This window comes from Alligator sinensis, unplaced genomic scaffold, assembly GCF_000455745.1.
Source record: "Alligator sinensis unplaced genomic scaffold, ASM45574v1 scaffold456_1, whole genome shotgun sequence".
In the NCBI taxonomy this organism is placed as follows: domain Eukaryota; kingdom Metazoa; phylum Chordata; order Crocodylia; family Alligatoridae; genus Alligator; species Alligator sinensis.
In genome coordinates this window covers 591,294-605,988 of record NW_005842311.1, presented here as the reverse complement: position 1 = coordinate 605,988, position 14,695 = coordinate 591,294, and the positions used below count along the sequence as shown (strand labels likewise).

The 14,695-nt window shown below is 43.8% G+C and overlaps 1 protein-coding gene across 1 annotated transcript in view; it reads right to left on the bottom strand.

Moving 5' to 3' along the window:
• CNTNAP2 (contactin associated protein like 2) overlaps positions 1-14,695 on the bottom strand; it is a 1,052,534-nt gene that overhangs the window by 552,370 nt on the left and 485,469 nt on the right. Inside the window, exon 10 of the mRNA XM_025209846.1 lies at positions 7,964-8,083. Within this exon, the coding sequence (XP_025065631.1) occupies positions 7,964-8,083 (120 nt within the window). The remainder of the gene's footprint in view (positions 1-7,963; positions 8,084-14,695) is intronic.

Below are 14,695 nucleotides of genomic sequence, written 5' to 3'. Positions count from 1 at the left end.
TCTCTCGCGGCCCTGTGCTCCCGGGGGTGGGGGGGGGGGGGGGCCTCCCCCCCATCAGCCGCCATTGCGGGCTGCATTTTGCTTCCCAAACCCAACTACAGCTGGCCTGGGGCAGCCCAATGCCACATGTGTCCAGCCGCTGGTCTGAGCCTCATCTCTTGCCTGCCCAGCAGTGGGACTCGCATGGTGTCGGGCCACTCCCAGGTAGGTTTGCAGCTGGGCTCAGGGCACAAAGCCTAGCCCAAAATGGTAGTTGCCTCTGCTGAACACAGATGGCAGGGCACATGGCCCCCGGAGCCTCCACCGGGGTGCGCACAATGGCTGGAGTGCCCCCACCATGCCCTTGGATGAGCCACCAGGGCTTGATCCTCCCACCACCTGCCTGGCTGACCAGGGCCCCACTCAACTTACCCCTTTTTCTGCCTCTGCAGCACTGTCCCTGACCACAGGGGCCTTGATCTAGCCCCCACCAATTCCCTCCCCCATGGACTGACCTGATGGGCTGAGGGTGGGGCACGCACATGCATACATGTGCGCTCAGCCTTCCACCCCAGCCTGGGATTGAGTCCAAGAGGCTCTGAGATGTACTGGTCGATCGAGATCCACCAGTTGGTGGCCACTGCTGTACAACTTCACAACATTTTTTGCCCATAGACAGGCTGCAAAGCGAAATTCCTTGCAAGACAATAAGTAAATGTAAGGACTTAAAACTCTGTGAAACTCTGACATATATGTATGCTAAAGGTGCAGTAACTAGTTAGATTGTCAAATTAGCCCTCAGGCAAAATGTCCCATTTGAAAAGCCAATTATACAGGGTATATGCAATAGAATTAAATATTTACCACTCTCAGTCCCTTTTCATCAAGTATGTGGTGATGAATAGCAGATTTATATTCATGCCATATGTTTCTACATATGTCATAATAAAAAGCACTCCAGTGACCCACTATTTACGGCAAGGAGAGACAATATCATGGAATATGACAGTTACGGCTGTTTAATGCCTGTTTACAATGTCATTACAATAATTACTATGTGTACCATTTTTATAAAACACCAAGTGAGAAGTTCCACACCTTTGTATAACTGGTAGGAGTGAGACAGGCAATGAATTGAGTTAGTGCCTTAAAGTGTGTGAAGATATAAGGCTATATTGCCCTGACCCACACTGGGGGAAAAAAGCAATGAAAGATGACAGAAGTGTGAACAGGTACACTGCACTACAGTGGTGATATAAAAGCCTACATAGAGAGCCTTAATGCCATCAGGTCCTTACACATGTTCTGCTAGTATACACTGAAGCCAGCCAGTGCTGCTCTGCACTGGCTACCTAAATCATGGGAGAAACAAGACCATAAGAACACTCTTTTCCAACTGCAACCCCACAAAACTCTGGAGAGCTCTTATTAGTACTCATATACTCACTGTCAACAAAGACTAGACCAAAGACTGATTTCTTCAGCAGTAATGGTTTCCATACATTAATTTCCCCATTAAGATGCTAAAGGGCAGCTAAAATTTGTTTTTATTGATACTTAGGATTGACAAACTGACTTTAATTATTTTTTAAATGAAAAACTCCACTTCACCAGGTGCCTTTTCCATAGGACTGGAACTTGCATTGCCTTAGGATATGAAGGAATAGGGAATAGGAATTTGGAAATACCAAAATGTCACAAGAGTTCTAGGCTAAGTATAGACATTCAAAAAGCCTGAGGCAGAACTGATCTAAGTTACATGGTTTAATGCAAGTGGAATAGGTTAGATTACTGGCAAACGAGACACACATTTTCCCTTTCGTGGTGGGGGGGAACACAGGTTGCCTGCACTGGCCAAGGCCAGCAATGTGGGGACGCTCCTGCACACCTCCCAGCATGCTCCATGGGCTCCCTGGGCTGCCAGAAACTGTTGAGCACCCAAGCCACTCCTGATTGGGTGCCAGGCATGAGCGAGCATGCTCCCTTCCATCTCTCATGTCATCTGGCAGCCACAGGCATCTGTCAGTTGCAGGCAGCAGCATGGCGGGGAAGGAAGGCATCAGTGTCCTTGCATAAACCCCATCACAAAGCAACCCATGATGTACACATAGACCTGACAGTGAACCCAAGAGAACCCAATGTGTGTGGTCACAGCATCACAGAGCCTGACCAGGCTGCTGGGCACAGGCAAGCATTCCCCATCCTGAGCTGCCTACCCGCAGCTGACAGATGCCTGCAACTGACAGATGACATGCAGCGGTAGAGGGGAATGCTTGCCTGTGCCCAGCAGTCCAGTTGGGGTCCATGGGGCTGTGACCACTGAGCTCCTGTGCTCAGTGCCAAGTGTGTGGGTACATCATGGGGTGATTGATGACAGGGTGCGGGGGTATAGCCTGAGGAAGCAAGTGCCCAGGTTCCAGGGTGTGTGAAGGAGACACAGAAGCCTCCATTTCCCCATGTCTCCTGCCCCTGGCTGCAGCTGGCAGATGACCAGAGGCAGGAGGTGGGGCAGGGGAGAGAAGCTGTGCTGGCTCAGGTCTGGGAGAACCAGTGCCAGGTCTGTGTAGCTGTGCCTGACTGCAGAGGGTCTCCTGTGCTCAGTGTCAGGTGTGTGTACAGCATGGGATGCTTGATGACAGCATGCAGGGTGGATGCCCAGGCCTTGGAGTGTGCGCAGGGGACAGAAGTCTCTGTTTCCCACCCCACTGCCTGGCTACTGCTGTCAGATAGCAGGAGGCAGGGCTGGGGAGAGGTGCTGTGCTGGCTTGGGTCTGGGAGAGCCGAGTGGAGAGGCCTGCTGGGAACTTGGCCAGAGCAGCTGAGTTCTAGCATGCCTCCCTGCAAGGGGGGTAGTGGGGAGCTGCAAAGGCACTTGGGATGCTAACAGACAGCAACCTAACTTGAATCGATAGGGGAATTGGTAGTGAAGTTCGATGCACCAGTCTGACCTAAATCAATTAAGTATGAGTGCACATCAATCCAGGTCTGTCTTAGATTGGGTTCCAGCATTTTTAGATCAGTCTATGTGCATTGAACTTCTGTTCTGTTATGGTTTTAGATTGGTTTATGATCATATAGATTGGTAAAATGTAATATCTGTACCTGGCTCTAGTGAAGATCCAAGATGGAACCAAACCAGAGCCTTACAAATGAGTTCTATAATTTTTGGGAGATCTAACTGAATTCAGTTTTGGAGTAACATCCTAACTTCACAAACTGAGCCTTCCCGTATAGGGAAATGAACCAAAGCACTAAAACCAAGCAAAATAGAACTTTAATTTTGGATTCATCTCATGAGTTTGGCTAATCTTGAATGCAAATTAAATACTGTACAATATGTCAGGTCACGGTAAAAAAAAAACAAACCCAAAAACCCCACCTTTGCATAAATGAATTTTTCTGAAAGGCTTCAAGCTACAGCTGGACAAATGGTATAAATGCTGATTTGCAAATATTACTGCGAAGTGAGTTTGGTATGCTGATATTCACCCAGTTGTTAGTATTCATGAGTATTTGGACAACTGTTAGGCATCTCTAAAAACGGTTCGAATTTTTAAGGCCTTACTAATTTAATAGTAAATATGAAATGTCAAACAAGTTAACTTTGCTATGAGGACTTCAATTTTTATGCTTCCACTTTTTCATAATGCAGCACTGTGTTTGGGGATAAAAGGAATAGCTTTTTTGTTTTGAATATAAATAGCATTTTAGAGAAAAAGTCAGATGGTTTCTGGTGCTCTTGTACATTACAGATACATTTTATTCTGTATATTTTGCTTACACTCTTGATAAGCCAAAATATTTTAAAAGACAGCACATTTTTTCTGCTACCAGAAAGATATCTTTGAAGGGCATAACTCATCACCATGACACATTCCTGACTACTAAATCAAGACACTTTAAAAATATTGACATGAATTAAAATTAGAAATATGGACATCTATCTACTGAACTGTGGTTTTCTCTTCAGCTTTTCTAAGGGAAGGTGACCTTACGGACATACTACTAGGATCCCTAACTTGTTGCTCTGACTCTCACTGAAAAAAAGATGAACATAGTATTTTCAAGACTTGAGAGTCAGAGACTTTCTGGGTTTCAGATGGCTGATTTTTTTCTGTTCCTGGCAAAATATATTTAGAATCTGGGGATTAATGTACTAAAGACCTAGTCATTCAAAAGACTCTTCAAATTTCCTCTTAAAACAAATTGGCAAGTTTGGTAAGCAATGTCCACTGATGCCTTCACAAAACTAACAGATATAGTCAGTATACACGATGAATGAGGAGAGATTTAATGTATTTTAGATCTAATAAGCATCGGGTTCTATACTGCTCTTAGGGCCTTGTTACGACTTATTCTGTGTTGCACAAATTTTGACTGGGCTTTGGAGTAGTCACACTTCAGGGCTCCCCTCCCATTTGGGGCTTCTCCTTTGCCCCCTGCCCCTCAGGACTCCCCCAGTTCTCCCCTCTGCCAGCCCTGGGGTTCCCCGCTATCCCTCAGGGTTTCCCTCTGCCTTCTGTCTCTCCCTTCACTTGGGGCATTACTATCTTATGGCTGCCTGTGCTGTCTGTCTTAGGGAAGCAGGCAGGGAAGGGTTAACCTGCCTGCTGGGCCACTGCTGCTGGGCTGCTGCTCTTCCTGGCTGCCTGTCATTGCTGGCCCAGACTCTGGACAGGCCCGTCACCTGCCATGGAGCCCAGGCTGCTTGCGGCAGGCAGCAGGGAGGCTGCAAGCAACTGCACCGGGGACCACAGAGTCCTAGTCCAGCTTGTTGCCAACAGCAAGAGCATGCACACTTCTGGGTGGACGGCAGGGAAGGCGTGGGGCTGCACTGCCACAATGAGTATTGGGCCTTTCTTGCTACCGGCCTCTGGCAGTCCGACATCTTACAAGTTGAGGCTGCAGTTGTTTTTGGTACTCTGCCCAAAAACATTGCTGACCCCTGCACTAAGGTGAAGCTTAAATGGCTATGCCTTAGTGTGGAGGTGGGCAAGATGCAGCCCACGGGGCAGATGTGGCCCATCAGGCTATTCTATCTGGCAAACGGGGTCCCTAAAATTTTTAGAAAATTAATATTTATCTGCCCCTGGTTGCCTGTCATGCGGCTCTCAATGGCTTACCAAAACTCAGCAGGTGGCCCTCCGCCCAAAATAACTGCCCGCCCCTGCTTAGTGTAACACGAGCTGGGTAACACAGATCAGAGACAAACCTGCCATAGGAGTGGTGTAATTCCGAGCTACATAATGAGTGTTTAAAAACAGTTTTAGGTGTTGTGTGCGTGGACTATTCAGGGGCTAAGAGCTCCAGGAGCTGCCCAAAATTACACTGTAATGAGGTCCTAAATCACAGAGCTTTGTCTCATTTTAATCAAAACATTAATTCTCATTCACCTAATGGAGTCATTTCTTCCAATATAACTGCATTGCATGTCTTTTCTTGAATTCCCTATTGATTAGTTCACTTCATACTGTCATGTTAAAGTATCTTTCAGTACATTTCAAAAGGCAACAAAAGATGCACATTGCTATTATTTTCCTTTTTCCATCCTAATCGACGCATTTCAGACAATGCTACTTCATTTTTTGATCAAGATTTAGGAAGCAGGTGATCTAAATTGTATCAGGGAAGACCTTAGTTGTTTTTTCAAGATATTTATACTGTTTTTATGGGGAATAATGGAAACCAAATAAAGGTAACAGGGATGAACTGCATTATGTTAAGGACTTTTATAATTTGTCTTATGGTCAATGACTGTTAGAACGACCTTCTAGTTTTAAAAGCAGAGTGATTAAACTTACTTTCATGCCAATTTTCACAGTAATACTCTAAATCGTTAGCATTTTAATGGAGGAACAGTTCTTTCAGAATCTCATTTATATTTTTAAATAGAGAATTATATCTGCAGTAAAACAAAATATATTAAGCAGGAGTTGGTGGCAAGATTGATTAAAGCAGTGGTTTTCAAACTTTTTCATGGAATGCATTACATCTTAATGCAGATGACAGGTCATGGATCATCTATGCTCTGCTTTACCATCCCATCTCATCAACTGTCCAAATAATTTCTCTCAGGCAACTAAAATAATTATTTAATGGAACAGTACTATTAGCATGACAAGGTAGTTTCTAGTTTGGAGGAAATTATTGGATTTATTTTACTGTCTACAGGTATATTTACTACTTAGCATATGTCAGAGGTACCAAAATCATAATCAGACACACTTTTTCATATCCAGCATTATTATTGCAAAAAAAAAAAAACCCCCAGAAACCACTATATACTTAAATTTATCCTTGAATAGTACCCAAAGCAACATACAGCTAATGCTGAATCTTGCATTTATTTTCTTTAGCAGCAGGAAACACTATAATATATCAGAAGGTCCTGGCATTGTCTCCTGCTGTGGCCGCCTGTTTACTTACTGATACAGTTCAAGGTTCTGGTTATGATTTAGATAGCCCTAATAGGCGAGGGACCCAGTTGTCAGAGACTGCCTTTCCACCTATGTTTCATTGCAGCCTGCTAGACTTGTCTCCCCAGCCCTGGCAACTTTGGTACAATGCCCAGAATCTGGATGAAGCTCATTTTTCCAGGTCTACATTTATTATTTTAGCAGAAATTCTAAAGCAGCTTAAAACAGCCTGCATAGGAGCAGGAGCTAACTGGCTTTAGGTAGCTCTCCCTCCAATGAGTGCTCTTGATCCTCAGTTGGAATTACCTGACCTTGTCCCATTTTGTTATGACAATCCTCTCTACCAGACCTAAACAGCATGGATGACTTCAGGTTCTCCAATGCTGCCTCTCACCACTTATGGTAGCAATGATGATCTATGCTACTATGGTTTCTTCAGATTAATTATACAAGCCTCCATCAGAGTCTTCTAAAGCAAACAGACCACACATTTGTAGCTTGCTGAGTTTTCAGGCAAAATTTTCCTTTCTTTTGGGAAATTCAGAGAATAAGTAAAGATTTCTCTTGTGGCAGTTGCCTGGAATCAACCAGTCCTTGCATTTCCTTTTAACTAGGGTCAGCTAAATGCCAAAGTAAATTAGGCTATGTTTAAACACAGGAAATGATTAAATAATTCTTTGACCATCTGAGCAATCATTTCTCATTTTCTTTGCTCACTCCCCATGGCCTGATGGCAATACAGTTTATGGAATGGAGTCTCCTTTCCTGTTCTCTTTGTCCAAAAGAGAGGGAGTTGGGAGCATAGGTGGCAGAGGCTCTATCCTGCAGTACCTCTCTTCAAAGTTTACAGGATTCTTTTTTTCTTGGAGAATGACCACGTGAAACTGAGAGGCAGTTAGCCATGTTAGTCTGAAGTCAAGCAGAAAGCAAGGCAGATTTGCACATTTATAGATTAACTAAATTAGAAATGTATAGCATAAGCTTTCATATAATGGCAATTTCAACCAAAGAAGACTGATTAGAAAACAAAGAGAACTTGAAACAAAAGAAAATGCATCTTTAATACTACAGAAATGCAACCACTTCTCCAACTAAACTGCTTATTCTCAGATTAGGCAAGAGAGAAAGGGTAAAAGAAGAAAAAGTAAAATTAAATCCCTATCTGAGCATTCTGGTCTGTCCATGAATATTATGTTATCCAGACAGAAACAACACTATGCCAGATCCAGAGAAACTTTTTACTCCAGTTTTCCCTGATCAAGGCCTGCTACTTCCCAAGCCAGATTTATCCAATTACTTAAAAGCAGGGTGAGCTTTTGTAGACTGGCTAAGTGCCAAGAAGGCAACTGAGGATACAAACCCTCAAGTGTTAATAAATAGCTATACTGCAAATGGTTAATAACCTAGCTCAGAGATTACTTTTTTCAGACTACCCATGCTTCTCTTTATGAACCCGTAGCATTTGTTTTTCTTTTGCCAAGCAATATGAATTATGTGCAAGTCTCCAAATCCTCTGTCACACTGTCATCTAAAAAATAACACAAAATTAGTAAATTCCATACAGTTACCTGTCATGTTGCAGTAAACTTTTAAAGGTCCCAGTGCCCCACTGCCATCTGGATCTATCCAGTACTGATTTGAGATTTTGCCCAAGTGTTTGTATGCTTCACAGGAGAGTTCATAAATAGCTGGAATAAAATAAGTACACTAAAATAAGAAACTTGAAGTCCAGCAGAAAATTAATGCAATCACCAATAACTTCATTTTAGAATCCACAGTACTGATGTATCCATTAGTTATGCCAGTTAAATTGATAAAAGGAACACTCTTTTCCAAGCTAAGGTAGTTATTAAAGTTGGCTAGAGAATCCTTGATGCAACGAACCATACTAATTTTTGGAAGAATACCAGAAAAGCATTCCAATAATTTCAGCATATCCCATTTGGGGATTTTTGAATGAAACATTTCAATTTATTTTGAAATTATTTTTGATAAAGGATTTTGTTTATACAACATAATATACAATAAAAGAACTGATTATAAAAATAAAAGAACTAAAATGAAAAATTTCTATTGACAAAAAAGCCTTCCACAGTATTCCAAAGCCTATCTTCAGATAATTTTGAATTTCAAATTCTTGAAATCCATCATTCATGTAATTTCTATCCTCTGCATACCTTTGCTGGTAAATTTTCCAATAAACTTAGAGAATTTAAACATTGAAAATTCTTTCATAGACTTAAATTGCATAAGGTCAAACATGTAAGCTTTTAGGGTTAAAATTATGGAGTTGTAGCCATTAAAAAGTGCAGAATTATCATCATTTGTCAGTTGATGTTATACAGAATATCACAGGTACCCAAATATAATGGTGACTGCTGCAATTCTTGTAGTAGTGAATACATTTTCTTCTGAAACTCCTGGAAGTATCTTTGTTGGGTGTGTGTGTGCATGTGTGCGCATGCACACACATGCACTAACCCACAGATGTATACATTCCATTCTAGATGTTGAACTAAAAGAGTTGCATATTGTTTCCAAAGTAAATAAGTAAACGGATCATTTTCCTGAACAGTTTTTGTAACAAACATGAACAAATTATTTTTGGTAGTATCTACATTATCTCTGTTACTTGAGAACCAGATGGTGAAGCTTTCTTGTTTGGAATCAATCAATCAACTGCTAAACAAATGAAATGTTTGTTTAACCAGATTTCATATCCACCCTAAAAACCCATCTAATTTGTTGGCAAGTCCTACAAATGATCTCCTTGCTATGACTGGCTTTATTTCAAATGTCCATAAGGACAAGATATTCTGGTGGGCTGTACATGATCAGTGAATGATGGATCCCCCTTCTTTAAAGGCTTCCAGCCAACTATTAGAAAACAAGATGAAAAGAAGAGGCTAGAAATATACTACATTTTCTGATATACTGTAAGAGAGACAGGTGACTGTGCGAGAGAAAAAGAGAATCTCTCTGACCTCCTATACTGTAGTGTGAAAAATAAGAACACACTGCAAAATATATTTCCTTGTTAGTTAAGGGTGATTTAACTTCATAAATTAAAATTATACAGAAAGCTAATGCTTCCAATTAAACAGCCATTTCCTTTCCCCACATCTCAACTCAGGCTGACAAATGTTCTTCTTCTAAAGAGACTACACATGTTTTAAATTTTGATGCAGATATTTAGTATCCTCTTGAGTTGCAGGGAACATGCAATAAATTACCATATTCACTTAAATAACACATGTACCTGCCTCCAAATAATTATCCTTCCAAAACTCTGATGCTGGTTTTAAATGAGGAATCTGATTCCCACACCAGAATGGAGGTGTAGGGATGCAAGAATGGCTGCCGGAGATCATGTTTCCTTTCTGATCACATGGAGGAGGGGCCAGGTCTCAGCCAAAAACTAATGTCTGTCACAGCCACTGCTGAATTAGCAGCAGCTTTTGGCTGAGCAACTAGAAAGGAGGACAAGCAAGACTGTCCCTCCTCCCTACAACCAGAATTCAACCATGGTTCTGGGAAAACTTTTTTTCATTTTTCCTTCCCAAAACAAGTTTTTGTGTCTTATTTGAGGGCATATGAGAAAATATGGCATAGAAGTTTCCTTTTACCCTCCCCCAGAAAGGTTTTAAAAAGTTAACCACACATAGTTTTGAAAGAATCACATTTCAGTCAGTGAAAGCAGCTTAGTAGAGAGTGTGGTATTTCAACAGTACCATAGAATGGCAATTATGGTAACTACACTTAAGAAAGGACTGTTTCTTAGCAAAACAGCTTTACTCTTTGTAGAGGAACAAACCATGTACCATATCGGATGCACTTGCCAAACTGCTAAATGCCCTGTGAAATGGCATAAAACTCTACTACTTTAATTGCTATGACACTATCAAAAATATCTTAATAGTTGTAGAGGAGAAAACAGAAGAGTTAATGGACACTGTTAACCATCTCACATATATATTAGGAATGATACAGTTGGGGATGGTCCTCCATTGAACCGGGGGTTGGCCTATAACTCCTGAGGTCTCTTCCAACCCTACTTTTCTATGATTCTATGATGCATTACATTCAACATTTCTGGATAAAGAATGCATCTCCTTGATTAATTTATTTCAATAGGTACCATTTCTTCCAATAGTGCCCAATGTGTGTAAGGTATTCTGCAGACAATTCAGATATTCATGTATTTCTTTCCTTTTTCAAGAACTGACAGGATAGTTAAGAAATGATAGGTAATTATGCAGAAGCACAGATGAAGGTGCATTTAAATGTTGACAGCCCTGAAGACAACACTCCTCTATTAAGCTGCAGATGAGACAAGTATTGGCAGCAAAATGGAAGCTTTCCCTCTGCGCCTTGGAAGGAATCACTTGTAGTTCATTTTATTGAGTTACCATTTTTCAAGTATCAGACTGAAGTACTGCACAAGACACAAATATAGTCTCTCCCACAATGAGCTCTAAAAATCAGACAAAACATGCCAGAAAAATCTCAAGTCTATTGACAAATTAAGGTTTTAGATCACTCTCTCCCATATAGACTTGCATGTAAAGGCCTTGTAGGAAAAAATGGGAATTAAGGAGGGTTTCACAGAAGAAAGCACAGGAGACTGGTACAGCAGGATGTGGAGTGATAGTGACAAACAAGGCACATAGAGTGCTGACAGATGTGCAGGCCCCCACTCTAACTCATGGCACTTTCCAAAAAGTGGCAAACCCAACTGGCAAACAAATGTCTGTTGAGTTGTGGGGGGAGTGCTTTAACTCATGGCACTTCCCATAAAGTGCCATGAGTTAGAGCACTCCCCCCACAACCCAACAGACATTTGTTTGCCAGTTGGGTTGGCAGGGGCGGGGGGACTGAGCTCCATTTTGGAGCCAACTAAGCTCAAGGAGCCTGCCTGAAGCCTCTCTCCCCTAGTCCCTCCCCTCCTCTCTCCTTCCCTCCCCAGCTCCTGCATTGTCTGAAGGAAGGGAGGGGGAGTGAACTGCAAGCTGGGGTTTGCTTGGACTGAGTTGGAGGGGGGAGGGCTATGGGGGTGGGATCATGAGGCAGAGCGGAGTCCAATCCATTCCTTCACCCCTCCAGCTTAGGCCAGGCACATCTCAGCCCAAAGCTCACTTCCCCTCCCCTCTCCCTTCCTGCAGACAGCAGCAGGGGTGGGCTGGACTGCATTAACCCAGCCCTGATTATGTGACAGAATGACCCTAGAAAACAGAAGGTCCCTAAGGTGCTCTAAAGTGGAGCACCTTCATCTGATCCCTCATTTGACGAGGGTTAATTTATTGTGCAATCGGCCACTTTTAAAGTGCTCTGCAGCCATGCAGGTGTGTCATGGCATGGCTGTAGAGAGCTTTCAGGGGGCCAATCATGCAACAAAATGTAACTTCTTTCTGCACTCATAATGACAGTAGAAGGAAATGACGGGATCAGAGAAGCTGCCCTATTCACAGAAGAAGGGTGTTAATTAAGATGCAAAACAGCAGACATAACCAGGTTCAGTTTGTATAGGATTTGAAAGCAGATGTGAAAACCTTTAAATTGGATTTGCTTGACAAAGGATGCCAGTAATTGTAATTTTTAGAGGACAGTGACAAGAGTTTGGGGAAGCATTAAGTGCTGGCGATCATTTTGACCCTTATATGGGGAGGAAAGTGAAAGAAGAAACAAAGAAGAGGAAGTAGCTACAGAACAGGAATAAGAGAATAAGCAAACATTTTATCTGGAGCAAGAGTGAGAAGAGGTTGGGGTTTTTTTTGTTTTTAATAAGTAGAATTGTAGAGAAAAACCTGTCTGGAGTTGCCAATGACATAGGTATATGAAAATGAGGAGAAGAAGGATATGTTAGAGGCTTTGTTTTAACCATATGCAATTTGGAGGAGAGATGGAACCTCTAAAGAGGGAAAACAGGGGAGACTGGAAGAGATGCAGGCATAGATACAGGAGACAGACAGACTTAACAGTCTCTAAAATATCTAAAATGGTGACAACATAAGCAGATGAAATCACACAGGCAGATGACAACAGAGTGCAAAACAGAAACGTACCACAAGCACAGCCCAGATCAACATTACAGAGACCTTTTACTGTTTTAACCTTTCTCTCCGAGTGCTATGTCCATATTGATTAGAAAAAGTCATAAGAAAATACAGTTGGAAGTGGCCTAGGAGCTCATCTAGTCCATCATGACCTGGTTTTCCATGATTAAAAAAAAAAAAATTGCAAATTCTCTGATAAAATTCCCAAAATCTATGATTAAAATGGAAAGCCCTGCACAGCCCCACTGGTGCCCCTCAAACCCCCAGGACTCCCCCCTCCCCCCACCGAGCCCTGCTCATGCCCCTCACTGCCCCCCAGCCCTGCTGGTGCCCCTCACTCCCTGCATAGCCCCCCAGGCCTACCCACAGGTCCCTGCCCCCACCCCCAGCCCAGGCAGAAGACTCCCCCAGCTGCCAGGGCTACAGGGCCAGGGACCTGGGACCACAGCCTCCTGCTTGGGTCCATAGCCTCTTGCCATTGGCAGGAGGTGGCAGCTGCTGCAGTGGAGCAGAGGCCTGTTCCCCGACCCTGCTGCCTGTGGGCTTGCATGGCAGTGGGGTTGCTCCCCACTATGGTGTTCCCTCCCAGGCATTGGGGGGATCCATGCCCCCCAGATCTGTGTGCAGGGTGGGGGCTGTGTGCTGACCACTAAGGACTTGGGCTCCCCACCCTGCTGCCTTCCCCTGGTGCCTCCACAGCCCACAGGCCGAGTGGGGTCACACAGGAAAGCTGCTTGATGCTGTGAGCTCCGCACTGCCCTGGAAACACATCCCCTGTGTGCACAGCAGCAGCAAGGGGCACAACTCCACACTGCTGACCCCATTGCTGCCATGCGGGCAGGGGATGCATTGCCAGGGCAGTGCGGGACTTGTAGTGGCAAGCAGCTTTCCTGTGTGACCCTGCTCTGCCTTGTTGCACTGGGTCACACCCACTGGGTGCAAAGGCCCCAAGGGAGGGCAGCAGCATAGGAGCCTGAGCCTGCAGCGGGCAGTCTATGCCCCAAGCACAGGTCTGAGGGGCATGGGTCTCCCCTGCCCCTCAGAAGTGCATGCAGTGGCAAAGAGATGACCCAACCCCATCCAGAACCCCTGGATGAGCTGCCTGTGGCCCCATCCTGCTCCCCACCTGGACCCTGTGGTGCACATTGCAGCCTCACGCCTCAAGCCCCATGTCCTGCCCAACTGGGCAGCAGCCCCAGCCCTGCCCAACTCCCTCCCTCTCTATGGGGGCCTCAATCCCCCCACCCCTACATATCTATGGGAGCTGCTCTCCAGGCTGCCTGGTGGCCATGTGCATATACATGCACATGGTGCCCCCCCTATCTGACTGCCATCCTCCTGCTCTCCCCGCCAGCCCCTATGAACTGCACTTCATCACCAGACAGGACTTCCAGTGGCAAGGGTCAGGGGGTGGGACTTCCGGTCCCAAGATGGTAACCAGGGGGTGGGGCAACTGAAGGGGCGTGGCTACCCATGTGGCTCTTGACAGCTTGCCAAAACTCATCAAGTGGCTCTCTGCCTGAAAAATTGCCTGCCCCTGCTCTACCCCCTCTTCTGCTGCTCCCTGAAGGCTTGCCAGCTGCCCTTCCAGCACACTTCATGGTGTGTTTCACAGTGTCTTGTCTTTGCCTTGGTGTGCTGGAAAATCTGTGTCTTCTAATGTTATCTATCTGATTTATGTAATATATGTACACATTAAGATAATTGTATGTATGTGTATTTATGTAATGTATGTATATTTGTTTGTATGTATGTATTTATGTAATAAACAAAATAAAAATACATAAATGTATGTATGTGTTTTCCTGCATAAATTCTATATTATAATATGCAATATAATTATGCTGTGCTTCCCTGCACAGTGAATGGAATGCACACTGTGAGAGAAAGCATAGATTTGAAAAGAATCAAAACAGACTAAACAAAAAGAGGATTTGGGAGGAGGAATAAATTAAAAGGATTCAATCAATGAATATATTAATCAAATAAAAGGGTATAGAAAGAAAGCAAAAGGTATTGCTGAATCTCACTTGCTAGGCTAGGAAATAGAAAATCACTGGTAGTAGCCTTTGTTGTCTAACGCTGCTGAATTGCTGGATGATAGCTTAGTAACTGACCGCAAGGCAGAAAGCAGGCTAGTTCAAACAACGCTACCTTTTGTGCTGTTTTTCCATCCCTCCCCCAGAGCAATGGGATTGAAAGGGACCTCAGGGAAGGACCACAGCCACTAGCCAGCTACACAGTCAC